The sequence below is a fragment of the Paramisgurnus dabryanus genome, chromosome 3, assembly GCF_030506205.2.
Source record: "Paramisgurnus dabryanus chromosome 3, PD_genome_1.1, whole genome shotgun sequence".
NCBI classification, from domain to species: domain Eukaryota; kingdom Metazoa; phylum Chordata; class Actinopteri; order Cypriniformes; family Cobitidae; genus Paramisgurnus; species Paramisgurnus dabryanus.
Genome location: NC_133339.1, coordinates 52,461,658 through 52,488,015, shown reverse-complemented (window position 1 = coordinate 52,488,015; position 26,358 = coordinate 52,461,658). Strand labels below are relative to the sequence as shown.

General features: G+C 42.0%; 1 protein-coding gene across 3 annotated transcripts in view; it reads right to left on the bottom strand.

The window, feature by feature from the left end:
- The window catches only part of bahcc1a (BAH domain and coiled-coil containing 1a), a 97,077-nt gene that overhangs the window by 7,642 nt on the left and 63,077 nt on the right, over positions 1-26,358 (bottom strand). For all 3 annotated transcript variants that reach the window (XM_065263694.2, XM_065263693.2, XM_065263695.2), the window contains 8 exons: positions 25,358-25,559; positions 22,881-23,078; positions 21,823-21,996; positions 14,874-15,124; positions 9,469-9,546; positions 9,165-9,300; positions 7,394-7,511; positions 6,671-6,746 (listed from right to left, as the gene is read on the bottom strand). In XM_065263694.2, coding sequence (XP_065119766.1) covers positions 6,671-6,746; positions 7,394-7,511; positions 9,165-9,300; positions 9,469-9,546; positions 14,874-15,124; positions 21,823-21,996; positions 22,881-23,078; positions 25,358-25,559 — 1,233 coding nt within the window. The remainder of the gene's footprint in view (positions 1-6,670; positions 6,747-7,393; positions 7,512-9,164; positions 9,301-9,468; positions 9,547-14,873; positions 15,125-21,822; positions 21,997-22,880; positions 23,079-25,357; positions 25,560-26,358) is intronic.

Sequence of the window (26,358 nt, the reverse complement as noted above, 5' to 3'; positions counted from 1 at the left end):
TACCAACAAACCAGTATTTCTGAATGACCTAAGGCTGGGATTTGAAGCAAAAGTATATGATGAATGTATAATACGTGCAAAGAGCATTTGGTTAATATCATTATCACATTTTTGATGGAGAGGGCGCTTTTGCATCATGAGCTTCTCAGTTATTACCAGCATGTACACAGACATGGGCATAAATACATGGAAATGTATTTCAAATACAAATACAAAATACCGTGTGGAAAAATGTATTTAAATACAAATACAGTATTTTGTATTTTGAAAATACACAAAATACATGTGAAATTGGCTCTTCAGTGCAAGTATCCCTATTAGGCTGAAATCTATTGGGGTCTATTTCTGAATGGCAAAAAGCATTTACATGTGTGCAACTGCATAGAAACTTTAATTTTGTTTTACATACCTCTTGCCTTCCCTGCCCTTTAGGAAATAAAAAACTACAAAAAACCTTGGTAACACTTTACTTGAAGGGATGTGCATAAGACCTTCATAATCATTAGATAACACGTGTCATAAACATGAAGAAGATTTTATGCACGTTTTTGACAATTGCCATTAAGTGTCATTCACTCAATTATGTCATTTTTAATGCAAAGATGAAATTGTTTGAGACATCTTTGTTATGACAACTTGACATAAACAAATACAACACAACTTGTTATAAATATGTCAAAAACAATAATTATCAAACTTAAGAAACTACCTAGCTTTGTGGGTTAACATTACATTAAACTGTCATTTAAATGTCATTAAGTGTTAATAGTATGTCACATAATATTACTTACTCGGTCAAATAAACATTATGAACTGACAAATATTCATGACGCTGTTATAAACTATTTAGCAGAGTATTAACACTTAATGACATTTAATGACAAATTAAATTTGTATCACTGGTAAAAAGTGGTCAGATATATTGTCTTGGTATTGTCAAGTTGTCATGACAAGTTATGATGTATTGGTTAATGTCAAGTTGTCATAACAAAAATATCTCAAACAATGTCATCCTTGCAATACAAATGACACTTAATAACAGTTTCATAAACATGCATAAAATCTCCTTCATATTCATGACACGTGTCATGTCAGCCTTATGAACACCCATTCAAGTAAAGTTATGTTTTATAAAAACATCATAAAAACTTTTAAATGTGTCCTCAAAATGACCCACAACCTAATCAGTTTTTATGTAAAGAAATCCATGTATTTACAAACTTCTCACGAGACGAGTGTTTGACAAATTATTCGGCAAACTACTTCCTGTCATCCCTGCTTTTTGATGGTTTTGAGAACAATTACTCAAGAGTCGCCCTCTGTCATTTCACAGAATTATACAACGGAGAGCACGTCAAGCATAAAAGTCCACAGGTTCAGCAGGTTCACGCCTTAGAGTAGAGCCATGCAAATTGCAAAAGTATAATCAAGGCTTTAAGTGCACAAATCTAAAGAGAAACCAGCAACTGTGTGCTGATTCCACCACTTGCCGCTTCACGTGTGAAAGGGCATTTAAAGGAAAACACCACCGTTTTTCAAAATTTTACTATGTTCTTCTTACTTCAACTTAGACAAATGAATACATACCTATCTTTTTTCAATGCGTGCACTTCATCTTTGCACAACGTGTCATGAATGTGTTAGCATTTAGCCTAGTCCCATTTATTCCTTAGGATCTAAACAAGGAAGAATTTAGAAGCCACCAAACACTTCCATGTTTTCCCCATTCAAAGACTGTTACATGAGTAGTTACACGAGTAAGTATGGTGGCACAAAATAAAACTTGGTGATTTTTTAAGTGGATAAAAAATTAGAAATATATTGTACAGTGGAAGAGCACTTAGTTTGCAGCACTTCGACTTCTGGTGCAGTAACATCATCACTCCTTATTTTTGAGAGTGTAAAAACACTGTCAGAAACGTCCAATCCTGTGTGGTGACATCACTACATGCATGCCTGACGTGCACCTCACAAAATGTTTAACAACGTGTCCAAACAAAAATTCCTTGCGAAAAAGCAGTCAGACCATTCAGACGACAAAAAGGAGAATTTTACACTGATGGGCAACTTCTGTCATGTCTGATCTGAACTAGTTGATGCATGAAAACAGCACCCTGACTGGTTGACTGGCTCAAAGTATTTTGTGTATTTTAAAAATAAAAAAAAATACTCATCCTAAATGTATTTAAATACAAATTACATTTCATTTTTCCAAAGGTTTTAAAATACAAACGACTATTTTGTATTTCAAATACATGTATTTGAAATACTGCCCATCCCTCCATGTACATAGTAGGGTTATGCTATGCCTGGCCAATATTAATAATTAGTCTCTTTCTATAATATGCATACTCACGGCTGTTTATTATATTTTTACTGTTTTAAGACACCTGTTAAGGCACTGGTTGCAAAGAGAGCCAAGACTAAGATCCAGGCAAGCAGCAGGCAGCGTTTGAGTATGGCAGAGTATGACAGTTGCCATACCCTAGCATTCAGACAAAACAGCAAAACAATTATAATTTTAAATAGTTTAGAAGAACATATCTTATAATTGGTCCTTCACTAAAAGTGATCATTTACACAGGTTTTCGACTTCATGCTACACATGAGCAGACAGGCGGATGATTATAATCGTGATCTCACTTAAGGATTGTGGGTTTTGTAGTTTTATACCTTTGTTTTCACAATTAAAATCCTTTTTTGTTTTAACATTCAATCAGATTCACTTTTTTCCCAACACCCGAGCTAAATTCATATTGCATACATTATTCCAGAAGTAATATGATTTGTTTTCTGTGGATATATAAAGTTCCACTGGGAATGTAGCACAGTCGCAGTAAATTGTATTAATTATTTGCACACATTTTTGAATATGGCCACTTATGCAATAAAAACTTTAAGACCTGTTTTTCCATTTAGCCCTGTTTTACTGAGAGTTTTATTTAGTATTTTAATCTTAATTGGTTACCTCATGTGCTCTATCACATCATTTAAAAGTCTGTTTATTGGCAGTTGTCACGACAAGATTTGTGAAGGGATGTCACAGTATAAATGTTTTGTTTTGATATTATTTAGTTTATATGTTGCTGGAGTTGCACTTAGTTAAACATTACAAATTACAATCATGATTTTCAGATTATTTTGCAGTCTATTTGTGTTTTCATTTGAATTGCTTCCGTATTGTTGTCTGTAAGTGTACGTCTGTGCAATCTTATGATTTTGTACACGTTGGTGGAGTTTGCACACATATAATGTAGTTTTACAGATTCGTTATTTGAGAATGTCCATCTTGTATGATGAAATTATGTCACACCCTAGGTTTTCGTGAAATGCCACCAATTATGGTACCTTTTTAAAAGGTCCAAATATGTACCATTTTTGTACCAATATGCACCTTTTAAAAATGTGTACTTTTTAAAAAGGTACAGCCCCTGTGAAAACTTTTGTACCTTTTTTCCTACAAAAGCAAAGGACCTGGGGCCTCATTTATAAAAGTGTGACATAGGAACTATCCTACATTTCATCTAAGACCATTTCTGAAGTGATCGTACGTGTGATTCAGAGAAAAGGAGCGTACGCACAAAAAAACGTGCGTAAGCCTTTTTTTCCAGATGTGCAGTTTATAAATCACAAATGATCTTGAAATTGTGCGCAGCCGAATGCTCTTAGAACTCCGCCTTGTAAACGCCCCTAATTTAATTCATTAGCATATAAATGTTAAATTATCAAAGGCCAAATTCTCTGACTGCTACAATGGCAGTGGTCAAAAAACATCTTTGTTGTTGATTGCTTAAGTTTTTAATATTTCTAAATTCTAACATGGAAACTTTATTGACATCACTCGAGTTAAGGCGATTATTAGTGGACCTTTCAATTCACGTGTTTTATTTAACTTTACAACAAGGTTCATTAGTTAACATAATGTAATGTATTAACTAACATGAACAATGAGCAATACATTTCTTGCAGCATTTATTCATCTTTGTTAATGTTAGTTAATAGAAATAAAGGTTTAATTGTTCGTCCATGTTAAAACGATTGAATTCGCATTCACAGTGCATTAACTAACGATAACAAGATTTTAATAAAGTATTAGTAATTGTTAAAATTAACATTAACAAATATTAATAAATTCTGTATAAGCGCAGTTCATTATTAGTTAATGGTAGCTAATGTAGTTAACTAATGAACCTTATTGTAAAGTGTTACCCATTTAAATATATTTTTTACACGTAAACGTAATATTTGTGTCTTAAACGTTTTGTTTCAGTTTGCCATGCCTCCTGCACGGCGGTTTCGACTTTAAAATTCAAAGATCGTATCATAAACTGTCTGAATATATACCATATGAATTCATTTGGATTTACAGATGTTTAACATTAAAATCGATGCGTGGGAATAATTTATATGAATTTTTTAAATACCCATCACGCATGTCGCATGTCCCTTATTGTAGGCTGCATCGAGGCTTTAAAATGTAGTTCCTTTCACGCCTTTTAAACATTGAATTCGCTTTTTACTTTTTATTTAATAAGCACATTTTGTAACATTTACATATGCGTTAAACACCGTGAAACAATTTAGCTATATTAGTTTTATATTTTTTGAAAAGATGACGAACTAGAAAATTGTTTCCTGAACATATGGACATATTTTTGCATCGGAATTGCCATACATTTTAAAATATCAAAATAGGCCAACATATTTTGTTTAAAATATATTCTAAAACCTTGTTTAATTATTTTGAAGTAGTACGCCTTTCCTTCTTGTTCATTTGCTGTGTGCAACATTGTTGCATGTTTTTATTATGTTTCTATTCTGAATAAACCAACAGCGCAGTTTATAACACAGTCTCACCCCATTTCGTCAATATTTGACGACACTTGACCATTCGTCATATGTTGACGTGAAGGGTATACCTTTCGCGTCATTTTTTGACGAACTGGGGACTTCAATACTATTACGTCCGTTGCATTCTCTTTCCTATTTTATTACCATTTGCGCGTCGGTTTAGGGTTAGATTACGCGAAATTAAACAGTGTACGCGAAATTAAACAGTGTATGCGAAATTAAACAGTTGTCACCTGGCGTTGGGGTTAGAAACAGTTGTCACCTGGCGTTGGGGTTAGAGTTAGGTTTGGGTAGGGATGTCATTATGTAAATCTAACCCTAAACCGACGCGCAAATGGTAATAAAATAGGAAAGAGAATGCAACGGACGTAATAGTATTGAAGTCCCCAGTTCGTCAAAAAATGACGCGAAAGGTATACCCTTCACGTCAACATATGACGAATGGTCAAGTGTCGTCAAATATTGACGAAATGGGGTGAGACTGGGTTGCAGTTTACATGCTTCGTCCTCGTTGCATTAGTTCATTAAGATAATTCTGAACAGATTTCTGTAGTTCAAACAACTCTGAATTGTAGTTGAGAACGTCATGGCGCACTATTAAAACATTGCCGGGCTTAAATTGGGCTCGAGCTTATTACAGTTAATTTGTCAGTCGGGCCGGGCTCGAACACAACGTGCAGGGAGCTTCGGTTACGTTTTTTTGGGCCCGATAAGCTCTAATACAGATGATGCTGACGCTGTAAAAGTTTCGAATATGCCTACCTGCAATACTGCAATATTGCCACAAGGAAACGTGCGTACGTCAAGTCGGAACCTGACGTGGAGGTAAGTACTTTTCCACGTCAAAGACGAGTTTTATAAATCTGAGCGTTGGAGTGGATTTGAGCGTACGCACGGTCGGTATAAGATCAAATCTGTGCGTACGGACGCTTTATAAAGGAGGCCCCTTAACTTAACTTGCTAGAGTGTGGAACTGAAAAATAGCTTTTTCACTTTAGTCACTTTTAGTGTTATTTAGTGTTTTAGTTATTCTTCTTGATAGTTGTGAAAAACAACAACAACATTGACATAAGATACTTATCCACATGATAAAGGAGGTCTTGAATGTCCCAAAAATATTTGGAAAAAACTCATTTTGGACCAATGGAGGGCAGTAATGGAGTACTTTATATTGCCAAGTATTTTAAATGCACTCCAAACTGTACATTTAATCATTCATCTTTACTTAATTGAATTGTTGTTGCACTGTCTTCTGCCTTATGTTGTCTTTGTGCACTTTCTCTTTTGTCTGGCACGGTTTGCACTAGGCTAAACTTGATCTCCTCAGGTGTGAATCACATCAAGATTGATGACCCTTGACACTCCTTTGCATATGGCTGCTTTAGACATCAAAAAGTGTCTAAACAATATACTGTACTTAATGTGATCTCTTCATGTAACCCATCCTAGTGAGTAGTGAACACACGCACACCCAGAGCAGTGGGCAGCTATCCCAGCACCCGGGTGCATTGCTCGAAGGCACCACAGTGGCAACCCGTCGTGAGCTCTCGGGTTACAAGGCCAACGCTCTGACCACTAGGCTACCACTGTTGTAAACGAATGTTTATGTGTGTTTTTTATTTACTCAAAAATACAAACATATACATCACATATTTCTCCAGGGCCCAAAAAACACCTTCAAACCCCAAAGGGTTAATGTGTGTAAAGTTGTGTATGTGGTGTGAAGAAAGCTTTTGGAGGATGTGCAGATGTATGCGGGTCCTTAGAGGCCAAAGCTCAGAGCGTAGGCAGGTTTGTTTGCTGTGAGTGGGAAACTTACGGCTTCCTGCAGGAGCTGCTCGAGGGAGTAAACTCTGGATCGGTTTCCTCTCTCCCCATCAATAACAATACTGTAACTAGAGAGAGAGAGAGTACAAAGCACAGAGTTATTTTCAGTGGTGTGTGATGTCCGGATATGGATGGCTCACCATCATTAATAGTACTGATCAAATGTTCTTTATTAACTTAAAACTCCCAAATGTTTGTGTGTGCTATGTATTTCTGTGGTATGACAACATGCTAACATTAGACTACCGGTCAATCAAATATTTAATGCGCTTCAGGTGAGTACAATATTTGTCTTGATATACAGCAAGAAATAGCAGAAGGTTTAGGGGTTGTGCATACCAAAACTTCTAAATGCGGCTGAAAACACCTGGAGGACGCCGAATGCCATCTGTTTCTCAGCTGAGTGCCAGCTGTCTTTAGCCCCTCCTCCACTGTGATTGGACGGTCGTGTGAGAACTGACATTGACAAGTGGAGCTTTTTACCCAAAGTTGAATCTCTTTCAACTCTCGACACTTGGTTTTCAGCACGGAAGACAAAACCGCTAGCTGCTGGCTTCATTGAAAAACGCCAAGCTTCCATCGGAAACAATTGAAAACATGCGCCGGCCGCGGGCGTAAAAGCTTTGGTGTGCACGCACCCTTAGTGTGACACACATCCCATAAATCCTAAAGCAAAATGTAGCTGTACCGCCTGTGTTATTGGTGACACACTTACAGATCTGGTGACTCTGTAGATCTCACACGAGCAGCATACAGAAGTTCATCTTCTTTGGAGATGAGAACTTTCAGTCCATCGGTCAGTAGCTCTTTGGTAAGCACACAGTTTGGAGGAGCTGCAAAGCAACAAAAACAACATATCAAAATACACATTTGCATACAAAACATTTTTGATTATATATATATATATATATACATCTAGAGAAACAGGCTGCAAAATAGGATGAATAAATCTCTCAGCGTTGTATTGAAGACATGAGATATCAAAGTTTTTAACATATTTAAAAGCAATGAATGAATTGGATGCTATTGGTCTGCCAAACATTGTGCCCAACTCCAAATTCTGAAACTGAACCAATCTTGTTATATCTACAGTAACCTATTTCTGTCATTCAAACAAACTAAACAAGTTTCCAAAAGCCACTGTTCTGGATTTTAAAGGCAAACCTCTCTCTTTTATAGCTGATAGGGATGTAACGAAAGGAAAATTCTTGGGCCAAGCTGAATTTAATGAAACACTCCAAATACCGAACATGTTTTTTTTCACATTATTTAACAATGAACATTTGCCTTTTTACATAACATGAAACAACATGGCGTTTTACACCAGGTCACTTCTCTGATTAGATAGTTATCTGATTTGTTTAAACTGTTCCAGTGACATTTATAACAAATGGATATTAATCCAATCTTCTATTCCTGTACAAAATGCAAATACACTATTCATTTTCTCTCCCTTAAGAAACTTACAACCAGTGGCAAGGCCAGAAATTTTAAACTGAGTGGACCTTGGTGAAATTGGGTGGACCTCAATGCCTACTCTCAAATTTCATCATGTTGTGATTAAACACATTACATAACAGTTTATGAGTCACGGATTTAATCATTTTTGGATCAATAAAAAAGGGGAAAATGAAATAACAACAAATCAAGACATTACAAGCAATGACAATACAAAAGTCAGGTACAAAAACACAGTCAAATAAATAATAACACCCTTCTTCTTTCTATAAATAAATAATTCATCTTTTTAAAGCTATAGAAGTGATTTTCACTTTAATATCGGATAAGCACGGGTTCAAATACTGACACACATTTCTTTCTGAACTGTTTACATTCACTTTAAAACATAACTGACTGATTTATGAGAATACTTGCCAAGACTGTGGTATTTTGAGATAATTTTGTGTGTATCTGTATCGGTGTGCTTTTTTTAATGCGTGTCTCAGTGTGTGCGCTTATGAGTGTGTGTACATTTGAGTATGTGTCACAAAAAGCAGCTCACTTTAACGTCATATTGTTTAAAATTGCTTGAATGTTAACATTTGCGAGGCTTAGAAACACATGCAAATGACACAAATGTTTTTGTTAGATGCAGCAGCACACCAAAGAGTCTCTCACTGTCCGTGCTTGTGCATGGAGCAGACAAGCACCCTCATATCATAATCGCTGTGGTGTCTCTTTCGTGCTCTGCATGTTGTTCAGGATGTCTTGATTTTAAATGATAAACAAAACTTGTAGTGCTGTATGTTTTTGTCTTTCTTGGGCACTTTAAATGCTTTCACTGACATTTTAAAAGCATGTGCGACTCACTATATGCTGGTTGCTATTTAATTGCGCATTAAAAAAACGTATGGTTCTGTAAAGTTTATTCCATCTTTTCACTTGTTCGGCCAAACACAGAAAAAGCTTTTTTACTCTTTTTGGCCAAATAATTTCTGTGCATTCTCAATAGCTGAAGTAGCTTTTTTGAGGTTGTTTCTGGTTACCTGGAGGAGAATTTCTGCTGTAAGATGAATGCTTCCTCTCCTCATCTTCATCTGAAAAGCTGCTGTCCTCACCCAGGTGAAAGCCGTCATCTGCAGCGAAACTCTCGAAAAGACGGCTGACCGCTCGACCTTTAGACTGGACCACAGAAATAGCAGAAACTCTGAATCAGTTGAAGAAAATGAAGGGAACTGTCCTCACACCTCCAGACAGAACGTCAGATGTGCCATCATCACCTTTACATCAAACTACATCTTAATCAGACAGAGGAAATAAAAGCTGTTCAATGAATGTGTGTGCTTGTACCTCTCGAAGTCTGGTTCTCCTTGTACCACAGTTATCATCAGTGTCTGGAGACGGAGCTCCGCTCGACCAGTAACTTCTCTACAGTATCAGAAATAAAACAACAAACTGTCAGTAATATCCTGACTACTTTTAAAGATGTAAACATCTCTCTTAATCTGGTTTTAACTCTTTCCCCGCCTTTGACGAGTTATCTTGTCAATTAAGAGAAAACATTTGCATAATTTTTTTTCCTGATGAATGTTTATGTTAATCTGCAATACCGTGAATATAAAATAAAGACATTATTTAAAAATCTGTATATGTTTTGATTATCATTCTGAATCTGACAAAATTCCTTCAAAAAAATGCAATTATTTAAGCTTTTTACTACACAATGTGCAATGTGCATAGAGAAAAAATATAGATAGGATGTGTGATGTTTCAGTTTATTTAAGAGAGACAGACACGCATGATGTGTGGTTGAACCAATGTTCCGTTTACTGAAACCTCTTTTGCAAAACATGCGCACTCATCATAGTGCCATCTATCTGCTGAACTTCTGTCTGCATACAGCGCAAACGCATTCAGAACAATCTTTTTACTGAGAACATTACAACAAATTTTTTTTTACATTTTTAACAGTTCTAAACACAGAAAAGACATCAATATGAGCATTATTTCTGAATACTGTTATTTAAATATGGGCATGGGTATGAATTACTCCATGTTTGACCTCAACTACGGAGTCCAGACTTTGAAGTTCTACTTTAAACTGTAGTTTGAAAGATATGCATGAGATGGTCTATTTTGCTGAATGGGATATCTTGTTGATGTCACAACTTCTGGAAGATCATTACCACATTCACATTGCACTGCATTTTGAGGAGAGAGGAATCTTTTGAAGAACGATGTGTACCGAGTGATGGAATAACTACCTCGTGCTGCTGTAATCATGGAGCCTTTGGTCACGGTCACAGTGTGTGGAACAGCATTGTTGGGTGTTGTGAGTTTATGTTTTTTGGGCTGCCAGGCAGTGCTTGGTCACTAATCTGTAGAGTATAGGAGGAAGCATTTCGGCGGGAATCAGCATATGCTTTCATTTTTTGCTTTGGCTACACTGTCCGTTTTCCTCAGATCATGATCAGACACAACGGGTGTTTCTGTGGCTATGTTTGGGATCATTGTGCGAATCTTGCGGTGAAACATTAGCTCAGCTGGGGATGTATTGGTAGTGCTTTGTGGTGTTGCACGATACTCCCTTAAAAAGATGCACAGCTGCTGTCTCCACGGAATCTGTATGGCTCCTGCAACGTGGAGTGCCTTGCCCAGGGTCTGGATGAATCTTTGCAGTGATGGATCCAAGGTACTCTGCGAATTTGCTGTTGAAAGGGGGTCCATTGTCTGTCTTTACAATTTTTGCAATGCTAAACATTAAGAAAATGTTGTCTATTACAGGAATCACAGCATTTCCGTTGATGAAAGTTGACACTTTTTGGAGGACTGGGCTGTTCAGGGTTTCCTGTGTGATTTGATCAATAGTCCTGGCTTTTGGTGTGCTGTATTGTTTATGTATTCTTCTGCAACTTTTGTAGCTCGAGTGTTGCATGGCATGTGTGAAAAAAGGGTGACAAGACATAGTCTGCTGGATTGTCTGAGCCTTTTTTGTACTTCACAGTGAAATCATAAGGTTAAAGTCTGAGTCCCCAACGCTCAATCGGAGCGGGTGGTTTGGAGCATGGATGTTCCAGATGAGCTCAAGAGGTTTGTGATCTGTTATCAGTGTTAACGGATTTCCGTAAATGTAAAGGTGAAAGTTTTTACAACTCCACAAGATTGCCAGTGCCTTACATTCTCTGTTTGACTATAGCATCTTTCAACATCAGTAAGAGCTTTGCTGGCATATGCAACAATGGATTGCTGTCCATTTTGGTTCTGCAGCAGAAATGCACCTAAACCCACTGGGGTAGCATCGACTATGAGCTCTTTGAGGTAATTAAATGGTGACTCTTGCTCAATACCCCTTGTTGAACTCACATTTGCTGTGCAAATTCATGACACCACAAATACCTTGAAGTGTTTGTCTGATTGCATTTTTAAATACTTCGGCAGCAGACAAAGTTCCAAAGTTGAGACGTTTGTATTTCCTCAGACCAAGATGTGTCGAGAATTTGGTGATATATCTGCTGTCAGGATGCAGTTTAAGCTGATGGTATCCAGCCTCAAGGTCCAGCTTTGAAAATACTGTGGCACCATTCAATTCATGTATGATGTCATTCATTGTTGGTGTGAGGTGACGTTCACGCACAATGACAACATTGGCTTACCTCATATCAACACAAATTTTCACTTTTTCTGGGTCTTTTGGTTTTGGAGGTGCGCCTATGGGGGAAACCCATGGTGTGGGGCCAGTTATGGTTTCTATGATATTACTGTCTTCCAGCGTTTTTAGTTCAGCTTCCACTTTTCTTCTTATATGGACTGGTACTCTCCGATGAGGTTGGCATGTTGGTTGAAAATCAGGGTTTATGTGTAAAGTGACTTGGAAATCTTTGAGCTTTCCTATCCCTTGGAACAACTCTGGGTGCTTTATGAGTTTATCTGCTACACTGCATCCCATGAATTCTTCGGTAGCTGATTAGAGAGCAGCCATTACTAGGTATCACATAAAAGGTTCCACGAGTCATGCGCTGCGAGATTTCAAAGTGCATGTGAATGTTCCGAGAATAGGAAGTGCCTGTTTTGAACCATAGGAGAATATTTGGATGTTGTACGGTCGTAATTCTGGTGGTTGCACTAGAGATTTGTATGTGGTCTCGCTGAGGATGTTCACAGAAGCTCCTGAATCAATAAGTGCAGGTATGTTTGTGTCACATAGGCGTGATGAACTTTGTTCTGTTGTTTGTTTTGCACCATACGCCTGAATTTTTTTGTGTTGTGTGTCTCTTCATTTTGTTGGAGAATCGGCACACTTTTGAAAAATGATGGGGTTTACCACAAGCATAACAAACTCTGCCTTTTGCTGGACATACCATTTTGTGAGGAAAGAGACTTCCACAATTTCTACATTTTGTAGTTGGGCGTGTTATTCATTGTCATAATTCTTTGGTTGATTTTTTAAAGTGTGGCTGATTGCATTGACAGATTCGGATGTTTTTGACCTATTTCCAATACCTGTTGCTTGCTCATCTTACCCCTCATCTCCTACTTTGGAGTCAGAAGAATCTGAGATCTCTTAGTGCCATTCATATTCCTAGACAGCCAATGTTGCGGCTGATGTACATTTTAAGAGCAGCGTGCCCCGGAGAATGGGACTCCACCCCCTGTCAGTTCAGCTGATTTGGAAAAGTTTCGACAGAGTGCAGATAGATCTGTTTGCATCTCCACAGAAAATCCACTGTCGCCTGTTCTATTCACTAACCGACGATTCACTCGTCGTGGATGCACTGGCAAACAGCTGGCCATGGGGTTTGAGCAAATATGCGTTTTCCCCAGTGAGCCTTTTCGCACAGACACTGTTCAAAGTCAGGGAGGATGAGGAGAACATTTTACTGGTTGCTCCTTATGAACTGGTTTCCCAAAGTCATGCTCCTTGCGAAAGACCCCCTGGCTGATTCCCCTGAGAAAGGACCTTCTTTCTCTTACTCCCACGCTTCCATTTGTGGAATCTCCACGTCTGGTCTCTGAACGGGGCGCAGAGGTTCTGAGTGATTTACCGTAAGCAGTATCTAACACCATCACTGCAGCATGGGTGCAGTCTACGAGACACACTTATTCGCTAAAGTGGAATACGGAATACATGATGTAGAAGTGACCGACTGAAAGGGAACATCTTGGTTACAGATGTAACCCTCATTCACAAAAAGAAGGGAACAGAGACTTCAAGTCCCATCGCCGCAGTTTGCTGGTTCACTGCAGATACTGACTGGGCACTATGCTCGGCTTTCTCATTGAAAATAGCTGATTAGGTACTGCACCTGCCTCTCGTTAAATACTCACATGGCGGGGCTAAGCTATGCTAAGCTAACAGACGATGTGGAGCGAGCCAGACTTCAAGTTACTATAATAGCGGAAGGTAATCAATATAATATGGAAGAGGGTGATTTCGCAAGTGTGATGCTCTAATCTGTGGTTTGTGGCACCTTTATGAGCCACAATACAGGGAAGAGCTGAGGCAGATGGAGGAACAGAAGGCAGAGAAGCCCGGGGAGGAGGCCTCGGCCTCTGCTGTGTAGAAGAACTTGGATGGTTAGTAGTGCCTGTACTCTCGCTGTGTACGAAATGTCTGCATCAGATCAGGATATGTACGTTTGTGAGGTGAATGGTCCCGGGGAAGAGAGGTACTTAGCGTTTCGGCGTGTTTGTTTCACAGACGCGTGTCGGCTTACAAGCACAGGTGCTGAGCCGGCGCGTCTGTGGAGTAAACATATTGTGCAGTGGAGGCGTTTGTGTGCAGGGTGAAGCATTTTCTTCTTTGGGATTTACACGTTTGGCCAAGCACTCTCAAAAATAAATAAGACACTGAGTGAAGCCTGCTCCTACGACACAATTCGTTTGTGTGGTGAACCAACCACCCAAGCGTTGTACCGCATATGGACAGCGGCGCCATGGATACATAGCTTAGAATCCTAGACTGGAAGCGTGATTGGAACTATAAAGTGTGTGTTTCTATTTTCTCTCTCATACTAACATGGCATTTATGTACACAATAGCATATAGCGGAGTGGTGTTCTGGATAAGTGGTGGGGGCTTGCAGATCTGTGCATTGTGGGAGTTGTAGTTTTCCATACAAATGCACCCTAAAGTCATGTTCTGTCTTTTCTCGGTCAAATAGGCACCAAATTATACATTTATGTTACATTTCGACTACAAATATGACCCACTAAAGATTAATAAAGAATGTTTCTACAGGTGAAATGTCCCTTTAACGTAACCTATCTCCACATGTACAGTTGAATGGTCATTTAAAGTTAAAAGCTTGTAAAATCCAACTTCCAACTCTTTGTAATGAAGAGAGGCTCTCTGACTGCTGCTCTCTATTGAGCGAGGTACATTCTAATTGATCGTGAGGAAGACATTTTTAAAAACACAACAGACAGACGGGTATTACTTTAACTCTTTCCCAGTCAGCGTTTTTTTTTTAAGTTGCCAGCCAGCTTCAGCATTTTTTATGATTTTCACAAAGGTTAAATGTCTTCCAGAAAAATGTCTTCTTTAAATATATAAACATACAATATATCAAATTAAAGAACTTTCAAAAAAAAAATTCACTAAATACACTCAAAATATGAATGGCCAAATGGTCATAAGATGAATTATAGGGAATACTTTAAATTTCAGTTGAACTATTCCTTTAATGTCAGCTGGTTGTATGGTTCATATGAGGATCTCTGTATGTGTGACGTATGTTCTCTGCTCACGTCTCTTACCGTGACTCTTAACATGGAGCTCCTCCGTGTTGCTCTCTTCAGCCTCTCGCCGGTGCTGCTGGGAAACGTGATATTCTTTCTGTAATGACCCGAGCGGGCCGTGATCCCAGGCCAGCGTTTGTCCTGCAGTCTGGGCCTGCCTGGTCTCCGTCTGACACCCGGAGGTTTGGAGACCGTAATAGGGACGGATCTACAGGGGCCGCGTTGCTTTACCTTCACGTCCCCTTCTGTTACCAAGTGAAGCTGAGAGCCTGAGGTTTTTATACAAAAAGATAGAGTGGTCAGAGAAAACATCCATGATCAAGTTTCACTTCCGGTGCTGGTACATTTCAGTTAGGTCACGGTCACTCTTTATTTCTATGTGTATTAGACTTTTTACAGAATAGTCAGAGCTCTATCTTCAACAAACTAGCATGTAGTACTGAACCACAAGATAAAGAAAAACGTCTCGGTTACGTATGTAACCCTCGTTCCCTGAAGGAAGGGAACGGAGACGTCACGTCGTGACCGACGAATTGGGAACCGCTCCGCGGGTGACCTATCTACTTCGAGAAACTATAAAAACGCCAATGAACTTGGCATGCAGGTATTTGCATAATGCCGGCGCCGCCCCGCCAGGTGCGTATATAAGCCGCAGGTGCACAATACCAAATTAGCTATATTATTGCTGAGAAGCCGAGCAACAGTGCCCGGCCTGAAAAACAGCAATGGAACAGCAAACTGTGGCGACGGGACGTGACGTCTCCGTTCCCTTCCTTCAGGGAACGAGGGTTACATACGTAACCGAGACGTTCCCTTTCAGTCGGTCACTACGACGTCACGTCGTGACCGACGAATTGGGAATCCCTACCAAAACGCCACTGCAGCTGAACCCTTCCAGTGTCTGTAAAAGCCCTCCGCCCTCCACATAGGGGGCGGAACCTAAGGCGAAATGCAGAAGGCCGGTCACTACCTGTTCCTTAACCCACGATAGTGAAGCAGCGAACTGGGGAAGCGTCTAAACTGAGCGGAGCTAGAACACTGCGGAAGCCATCCCCTAAGAAGGTTGAATGGATGACATAAAAATATGAAACAACCGATAGGTTGCTCATAAAAAGTCTCTGAACAAAACATAGTATGCAGAGAGATGCAGAGCAGGCTCTGCTAAGGAAAACGTGGAGGATTAGTACCCCACGGAGTATACACACAAATGAACCCCACGTAGGGGACAAATGTGGACGCCTAGCCTACACAGGTTTACAGAGAATACATCAGTGATAGGTTGACAGCGGATGCTCCGCAACACCAGCTATCAGGGCGGTGGAGGAGAGGCAAAAACAGTTTTTTTTTTGACGTTTTTGCCCCGATGGCCTTCCATATTGGTGCAGATGTGCAGCACCAAAATAGAGGCTCCAAGCCGACACACGAGCCGACCCTCGGCATTCTTAACTAGTTAGTAGAAAGAACCCGAGTGGAAACCGGTTCGACACGAACACTATAGAATCTTTTGAACGTATTAGGTGTCGCCCAGCCTGCAGCTCTACAAATATCTGTTAGCGAGGAACCGCGAGCCAGTGCCCAAGATGATGCCACACTGCGTGTAGAGTGAGCACGTAAATTAAATGGACAAGGCACATTCTGCTTTTGATATGCAAGGGCTATAGTATCCACAATCCAATGGGACATCCTCTGCTTGGTGACAGATTTTCCTTTCTGCTGACCACCGTAACAAACAAAGAGCTGATCTGAGGTCCTAAAACTTTGCGTCCTGTCTATATACACACGTAGTGCACGAACAGGGCATAACAAAGCCATGGCTGGGTCTGCCTCCTCCAAAGGCAGCGCTTGGAGGTTCACCACTTGATCTCTGAAAGGAGTGGTGGGAACTTTGGGCACAAAGCCGGGCCGGGGTCTCAGTGTTACGCTGGATGCAGCCGGCCCGAACTGAAGGCACGATTCATCGACCGAAAATGCATGAATATCCCCTATCCTCTTAACAGAAGCCAAAGCAAGGAGAGTTAATGTTTTCATAGTAAGAAATTTAACACTCACACTATGCAGAGGCTCAAATGGGGCTTCCTGGAGTGATTTCAGCACCAAGGACAGGTCCCATGGAGGAATAGAGGGAGGACGCGAAGGATTCAGTCTTCGAGCGCCTCTAAGAAATCTAATGACCAGGTCGTGCTGACCCACTGTCCTACCGTTTACGGGTGAATGGTGAGCTGATATCGCAGCTATATCGACCTTAATAGTGGATGGTGACAGCCTATTCTCCAAACGGCGCTGGAGATATAAAAGCACAACACTAATCGGGCATTCTCGGGGGTTTTCACTTTGGGAAGAACACCAGTCGACAAACAGGTTCCATTTAAGCGCGTAAGCCTGTCTCGTAGACGGCGCTCGCGCAGCAGCAATAGTGTTAGATACCTCTTGCGGTAAATCACTCAAATCCTCCGTGCCCCGTCCAGAGACCACACATGGAGGTTCCACAGGTCGGGGCGCGGGTGCCATAATGTGCCCTCTTGTTGAGAAAGAAGGTCCTTCCTCAGGGGAATCTTCCACGGAGGGGCTGTCGCGAGGAGAGAGAGTTCTGGAAACCAACTCCTGGTTGTCCAATACGGTGCCACCAACAGCACGCTCTCCTCGTCCTCCCGGATTTTGCATAGGGTTTGCGCAATGAGGCTCACCGGAGGGAACGCGTATTTGCGCATGTTTCGCGGCCAGCTGTGTGCCAATGCATCCACGCCGAGCGAGTCGTCGGCTAGTGAATAGAACAGGCGACAATGGGTCGTCTCTGGGGAAGCAAACAGATCTATCTGCGCTTTGCCGAAACGTCTCCAAATCTGCTGAACCGCAATAGGGTGGAGTCGCCATTCGCCGGGACGCGCAGCCCGAGAGAGCGCATCCGCCTCTACATTGAGCGTGCCCGGGATGTAAATGGCACGAAGAGACCTCAAATTCTTCTGACTCCAAGTGAGGAGATGACGGGCGAGATGCGACAGGTGACGCGAGCGTAAACCGCCTTGACGATTGATGTACGCCACGGTCGCAGTGTTGTCTGTGCGTACTAATACATCTTTGCCCTGTAACTCGTTGCTGAAACGGACGAGCGCAAGATATACAGCCCACATTTCTCGGCAATTTATGTGCCAATGCAGCTGGGGTGCCGTCCAGACCCCCGAAGCCGCAAGCCCATCGTACGTGGCCCCCCACCCCGTGTCCGAAGCATCTGTGCATACTATTGCATGCCTGGAGACCTGTCTCAGAGGCACACCGGCTCGGAGAAACGCACGGTCTGACCACGGAGTGAAAGTGCGACGACACGCAGGTGTAATGATAACACGGTGAATGCCGCGCAGCCACGCTCTCCTCGGGACTCGATCGTGAAGCCAATGCTGAAGCGGTCGCATATGAAGCAGTCCGAGCGGAGTTACAGCTGCGGCTGCTGCCATATGCCCCAGGAGCTTCTGAAATTGTTTCAGCGGGACCGCGCTCTTGCTCTTGAATGTATTCAGGCAAGTCAGAATCGACTGTACACGCGCTTCTGTTAGACGAGCTGTCAAATTGATCGAGTCCAGTTCCATCCCGAGAAAAGAGATTCTCTGCACGGGGCAAAGCTTGCTCTTTTCCCAGTTGACCCGAAGACCCAAACGAGCGAGGTGTTTTAGAGTTAAATCTCTGTGATCGCACAGCGTCTGACGTGTTTGAGCTATTATGAGCCAACCGTCTAAATACGCGAGAATGCGCACACCTTTCTCTCTCAGGGGTTTTAAAGCCCCCTCCACTACTTTGGTGAATACACGGGGAGACAGAGAGAGCCCGAATGGGAGGACTTTGTACTGGTATGCTCGCCCCTCGAACGCAAAGCGGAGAAACGGCCTGTGCCGGGGGAGAATCGATACGTGGAAGTACGCGTCCTTCAGGTCGATGGATGCGAACCAATTGTTTGGACGACTGCATGGAAATATGCGCTTGGGCGTCAGCATCTTGAACGGCATTCTGTGAAGTGCACGGTTCAGCGAACGCAGGTCCAGGATCGGTCGCAAGCCGCCGCTTTTCTTGGGTACAATAAAGTAAGGGCTGTAAAACCCCGACCTCATCTCGGCTGGAGGGACCGGCTCGATCGCGTCCTTCGCCAGTAGGACAGCGATCTCCGCACGGAGGACGTGCGCATCGGCAGCTCTCACCGCAGTGAAACGAACGCCGGAGAATTTGGGGGGACGCCGGGCAAATTGGATCGCGTAGCCGAGACGAATCGTGCGTAAAAGCCAACGCGACGGGCTGGGAAGCTGTTCCCACGTCCCCAGACACCGTGCGAGAGGGACTAAAGGCACGATCGGTGTACCCGCGGCGGGCGCAACGGAGGTGATCGCCGGTGTGTGCGTATTGGCCGCACCGACAGCAGTGTTGTGCATGATAACACTCACCTGAGTCCGCTGCTGGGTGGGTGAGTAAGGGAGGCTCTGCTGAAGACACCTCACGCCACTCGATGCACCCTCTGGCGAAGGGGGAGGAAGACGATGGGTTATGAGCCCGTGATTGTCTTCTTTCCCCTGAGAAGTCAGAGAGCGCGATGGGGTTATGAGCCTGTGCGTTGCTCTCGTACTCCTCTGATGAGTCGGAGAACGAGGGGGGGTTATGAGCCCGCTCGTGTCTCCGGCGCTCATCTGAAGACCTAGAGATGGAAGTGGAATTCGCTCTTTTTGTGGAATTGTGGGTGCCGACTGAAAAGTCGGCGGAACAGAAAATTGAAACAAAGGATTCCCCAACCGGCCCTCCTCCGGTGGGGGGAGTGGTGCTTTCACCATCTCCCGAAGAGCGATCCCCTCCATCTCTAGGTCGCCCGTCTCAGGGCCGCTTCGATTTTCTTTTTCCACCCTTTGAAGCGGGCTGAGCGGGCGGGGCGGGCTGCTGACGACCGGTTCCTCGCTTCTTAGAAGAGCCCCGGGGAGGAACGGAGGCGGCCGCCGCAGGACGCCCTCGGCGAGGAGCAGGCTGAGGTGCCGACGTGGACGGGGCAGGCGCAGGACGCTTCCGACGTGGCATGATCTGAGCGATGGCCTCAGTCTGCTTCTTGGCCGCGGAGAATTGCTGGGCAAACTCCTTGACCGTCTCGCCGAACAGGCCGGTCTGGGAAACCGGAGCATTCAGGAGCCGGGTCTTATCAGCATCCTTCATGTCCGCCAGACACAGCCAGAGATGGCGTTCCTGGACTACCAGGGTAGACATCGCACGCCCGACGGCGCGTGCGGTGACCTTGGTCGCACGGAGCGCCAGATCCGTAGCCGCACGCAGTTCAGAGAACTCCGCCGAGTCGTGACCTCCCGCGTGCAGGTCCCTCAGAGCCTTAGCCTGGTGGACCTGCAGCAATGCCATGGCATGCAGGGCAGAGGCTGCCTCCCCACAAGCCTTGTAAGCAGCACCGGACAGCAACGAAGACTGCTTACAGGCCCGTGAGGGGAGAGTAGGCTGGTCCCGCCAGGAGGAAGCGACACCGGCCGGACACAACTGCATCGCGACCGGCCGCTCCACTGACGGGATACCAGTGTACCCCTTGGCATCTCCACCCTCGAGAGAGGTGAGGGGTGAAGGCTGAAACGGTCGGTTCCGGGCGGAAAACGGGGTTTTCCACGACCGCGTCAGCTCTTCATGCACCTCGGGGAAGAAAGGCACGGGGGGCGAGGACTGAGAAGCCCTGGCACCCCCGAAGAACCAATCATCGAGGCGGGACGGTTCAGGTGGGGGAGGTTTAGTCCACTCCAAGCCAACCGCCTCCGCCGCCCGGGCGAGCATGGCTGCCATCTCGGGGTCGAACGCAGAAGCCGCAACCTGGCCCGAAGGCGGGAGCGGATCCGGATCGACGTCCGAGGCTGACAACCCCCCTTCCGATGTTACGGTGGACATCGCGTCGGGTGGAGGCTCGACAGAGCGCGAGGACACCGTAGAACACGGGCCGCTCGTCTCCATCGGGACCTCCGCTGGCAACGGATCAGGGCGCTGGGAGCTGCTGGACGAACCAGCAGACCGACCCAGCACCGTTATACGGAGATCATCCTTCGCAAGTCTGGTAGCTGCGCTCTTAGCAGCACCAGACTTGGAAGGCGGGCGCCGTTCCCGGAGAAACGACACCCGTCTCCGCAAATCCGCCATAGTCATGCCCTCACAGATGGAGCATGAACTATCACGCAACGCTGCCTCTGCGTGCTGGAGCCCCAGACACGAAAGACAACGCTGGTGGCCATCCCGGGGGGCGATGAACACACCGCATCCAGAAACCGAACACGGACGGAAATCCATCTTTAAAAAGACGACCCCGACCGTGACACGAATGAGTGGCTGTCTTTAAAAAGACACAAAGCTCAAACGTGCTGCTCTTTTAGGGAAATCACTCTTTTGTGCGAGCTGGTGAAACACACAGGGAGAGGCAACGCACTCACTCGAACTCAAGTCCTAAATTAAAGAGACAGAGAGAGAGAGAGAAAGGGTGGAGAAAAAACACTGCGAGCCTCCGCTGAGGTGTCTTTGCCCAACCAACTTCAGCAAGCTGAGATCTTATTTTCTTCCCTTCCAGAACAGGATCTACGAAGATCAGATAGAAAGCTTCTCGAGAGCAGATGTCTGCCGGCTTCGAAGCAATAAAAGCTAATTTGGTATTGTGCACCTGCGGCTTATATACGCACCTGGCGGGGCGGCGCCGGCATTATGCAAATACCTGCATGCCAAGTTCATTGGCGTTTTTATAGTTTCTCGAAGTAGATAGGTCACCCGCGGAGCGGTTCCCAATTCGTCGGTCACGACGTGACGTCGTAGTGACCGACTGAAAGGGAACTGCGGTATTCAGCACACATAGTTATGGATGTGTTTGTAATGTTACTTAATTTCTATTCATGTAGTTTATCTAGTGACTCATTAGCTAATAAATAAGCACAAATTGCATTCAACAGATGAAATTAATTCTTAGTGAATTTACCGTAAAGCTCCTGTCGTTCTCTCTTAATCTTTGCCTTTTGATTGGCTTCCAGTTTGACGACAGAGAAATGGGAGGGGCCTGTGATAGCTGGGCTGAATGACAGATTCCTGTATGCTGAAGCTTTGATGTCTCGGCCTTCCTCACTGCCATAACTGCCCTCCTCTTCATCTTCTTCTGTATCATGAAAACCAAGCAACTGATAGTTTCACTGTGTCATTGTTCGTACAATCATCAAGTAAAACAAAATAAGTGATCATTATGGTTTCATTATGGTACTACATGTACAGTAAATACATCTCTGTAAAAGTACTGCAGTAGTAGAGAGACTACAACAGACACAGTGGAATCATTGAACAAAGTTTGTAATATATTAATGGAAAACACTACAATACAATCACAACATATACAGTAGATCACATCATTACACAATGTGCACTAAATCATCAGAATTGAACAAGCAGTTACAAGGGCCTGCATCTATACAGTGCAGTGATAATTGGCTCATGCTCTATGCTTATTGGTGACAATGAATCTCGTTATCGTGAAACTTTCATGACTTTCAGTAAACTATTAAGAGTAATGCAACAGTTACTTATCATTTTGAGCAGTTGTACTAGTTAGATAATTGTAAGGAAATGAATACTGTAGACACTTATTTGATGAAATGTGTGAAATGCCTTTTGAAATAGTAGTACTTTGAAGTTAAGTTGTGTATTGAACAGGTGATTTTTCTTGAATGAACAAATGATCTAAGTTTTATGTGCATTGTATCCAAGCAATTGAGAAAGAGGTTAAGAGTTTTGAAAAAAATTGCATTTTGGTCATTGGTTGTGTGTTTTGTGTCTAGAGTTGTGAAAATGACATCAAGGTTCTGAAAATAGTAGCAAAGTGATTGTAAAAACTGTATTAAATAAATAAAAGAGAGAGAGAGAGAGAGAGAGAAAGAGAGAGAGAGAGAGAAAAGAAAAGAAAGCAAAGTAGACCTAGCTGTAGACCAAGCTGTGTAAAGAATTGTGCCACATCACCAATCTATTGTCTAACTTTTGCCCGACACTCACCTTGTTCAGAGGACTCGCTCTCGGGTGGGGATGTCTCCCTGTCCGCGTCCACTTCCGGTCTTCTGTCCTGTAAGTTTCTGCTTCGTCGTGCCGCCTGCAAACCTGCTGCATTTCCAGCACTTTTCTTCCTTCCCCTTTTAACCGCTGCTGGTTTGAGCCTCTTCCAGGACTCCTGTGGCCCACTGTCACCACTGGTAGCTTAAAAAGAGACAGACACTATCACTCTCACTTTATACTACATACTTATTTCAATGGAGTATAAGAGAATTGCAAAACCCCATGTAAAGATGTATAAGGCAGATTTTTTGGCATTGTGTTTTTTTCAAGTTTGTCCCCCTCGTCATTATATATCAGGGCTAGTCAATTGGCAGCTCACCGGCCAAATGCAGTCAAAATTATAAATCATGTTTTGTTTAACTTTATCAGTAATACTTGAATCCTTTAAAAATGATTGACTACTGATAAGTCAATTATTAACTATAAATGAAGAGTTTTGTTGCAAAATGAGACTCAGTTTTTTATTTTTCAGAAATCTCGTTTTTTGGTTGTGCATTCCAATCACTGATCTATATAAAAGACTGGATTGCGCATAGAACGCTTGACGTAACTGCGTGAGGTGAAGCCAGCATCATTGACTTCCATTAAAAATCATGATCAAAATGTACCCCCTTTACAGCATATCAGTTACACAAGGTTAATTTTTAGGATATGTGTACGTTAATTATTTGTTAATTCTGGTGTTATTTGCAATGTTTATGTTTTAATCGGGCAGGATAATGGATTTATAAAAAAACGTTAAGGTGAGTGTGTCTGTTGCATTTGTTAATGACACGGGTATAAATAAAGTTTTTTTTTGACATTCAGCTACACTGTGACGGTCAGCGTTATTTCTCTAAATAAGTTTAGGTAACTTGTAAGTTTAGATAACATAATTACAAAACTAGCAAATTATTGCATGCACATACGGTACAAAGCATGAATCTTTATTTAGATTTCAGAATGAGCACGTTTATTGTCATTAATACTAAATATGCTGCGGTCTGTCTGCTGATCTGATACTGTAATAAAGATGAATGTATAATAACTGATTAAAACGCAAAATGTACAACTTTCAGTAAATAACTATTTACATGCTTTGGACGTTTGTGTTGTAATAATGTACAGGGTAACTTCACATATAAAAACAAAGACGAGTAAAATGATCTTTTATCATTAAAATCTGATAACATCCATTGATGTAATAGAACGTTTGGGTATACCAACATGGCGGCACGGTGGCTTCACAAGTGTGACGTCATGCGCAATCCAGTCATTTATATGACTGCAGTTGGTTTGTTTTGAATTAAACCTTCATAACTTAAAAAATACAGTTAAGTAGCACAATTAAACAAAATAATAACATGATAACATAATAATAAACATTTTGACAAAAAAATTAAAAACGTTATCTCGTTTTGCAACGAAACTCTTCATATATATTCAAAGATTAAAGACTCTTGCGCTGGAATGAGCTTCTCTCTGATGTTGACAAGAATTTACAATTAAAATTACATTTCATTATGACTATCACTAGGGGGCGACTCTGACAACCATGTCTGAATGTAGTGTACAATTGTTTAGCCTATATATCTTTAAAATATATAAAAAAAGAAAACATGAAGTGCAATTTTAGTCAAACTGGCTATATGTTGTGAATACTTAAAATGTTACAATTTACGAAAGTTAAACACTTATAAACAAGAATTTTGAAAATGCAGATTCTGTAATATATGACCTATAACAAAAAGTAATAAAAACTAAATAAGTTATAACATAATTATAATAATAATATATAATAGGTAAAACTAAAACATATATAAAAGGTAGAAAAGGAGTAAAAGTTTGGCCCGCATCATTTTACAAATCTGTCCCTCGAAGTATAGTAGTTAATGACCCATGATGTAGATGGTTTGTGCAATCAGTTTATTATAACTTATAGTAGTGAAGCGCCCTCTAGCTGGAGTAAAAACTCATGAGGTTAATCTCATGCTGCGTGTATTGTCATGACATTGGAGCATCACCACCAATCAAAATGCAGGTTCATTTATATGTAATGTGTTATTTTTACATGGTACCTTATCCACTGTTTTAAATATTATTTGAATTGAAAAACATTTACGCATTTGGTAAACAATCTGGATAAGTGACATACAGTGTATTCAAGGTTTTCATTAGTATGTGTGTTCTCTGAGATCGAACCTTTCACCTTAAACGCGAGGCTCGACCAGTTGAGCTATGGTAATTCCTGACCATCACACAGGTTAAACCCCCAAGCACCACAGAGTAGTAAGGCAAACGTTTCTGTGGCATCACCTGCTTCCAGTGATTTAAGGACACTGATTTCTTGTCTAATTAGTCCCATGTCATTTAGCTCAGTTTATCGCTTTCAAAAGTGAGTGCCTATAATGGTTGTATACTTCAGTGTGATTTATTTTTACCTGTGTCACTTAAGGTCTCCGACTCATTGGCTGTGCTGGGTTTGGAGTATGTCTGTTTGGAGTAAAGGCTCTTAGACACTGAGGAAGACTCTCTGTCCTGTGATGAAGGTCCAGACAAAGCTTGTGCACCTGAAGCCTTCTGCTTTAACTGTGTTACGTGTTGATCATGGAGACTGATCTTTCGACAGCACTGTGACTTCATCTGAGAGGAGCAGAGAGCAAAGAAACAAAACATCAAACCTCCCAAAAAATAACACAAATACAGCATAGAGAAGCACATCTCTACAGCTATCAAGCTCAAAAAAAAAAATATGGACTACATTTTTATTACTTTTGTGGGGCAACTTAGGGGTAATATCCCAAACAGGCTTATAGTCCCAGACCAAAGTTTGATCTGCTTTCATTTAAAAACATCTTGCACTGACAAATCTTAACATATATCATTGCCAATGTTTTGTTTTAATATACATATTAGTATTGTTTTTTAAGGTATGTCTGTTAAAACTACTTAAAAGTTAAAAGTCCTAATATAACTAAGGCCTAGTCCTGGATTAATCTAAAACCTGTTTAGGAAAGATTTTTAGAGATTACAGCTCTGGGGCCTCATTTATAAAACTGTGTTTAGGATCCTTACTAAAAGTCTACGTACTCACAAAAGCCAAAAATAGCGTACGCAAAAAATATTCCGATTTATAAAACCATGCGTACGCACACCAGCAAGCAATGTTTCTTTTACAAATCACAGATCACCTGAAACACGGGGGTCACCGAAGCATTTATATATTTTTACAGCAATTATGTTGTACGCCTTGACAAAATCACAGCATAAATGAGAGGTATAAATAATAGGTTTCTTCATGCCGGTTTTGTTATGAACATCATTATAACAATATTATAACATAGAGCCGTCAAGCTCCCAGACAATCGCTTCTCTCCATTTCCACACTTTGACATTTGATGGTAAAAATAAACTGTAATTAGGAAAATATAATATGGTTATT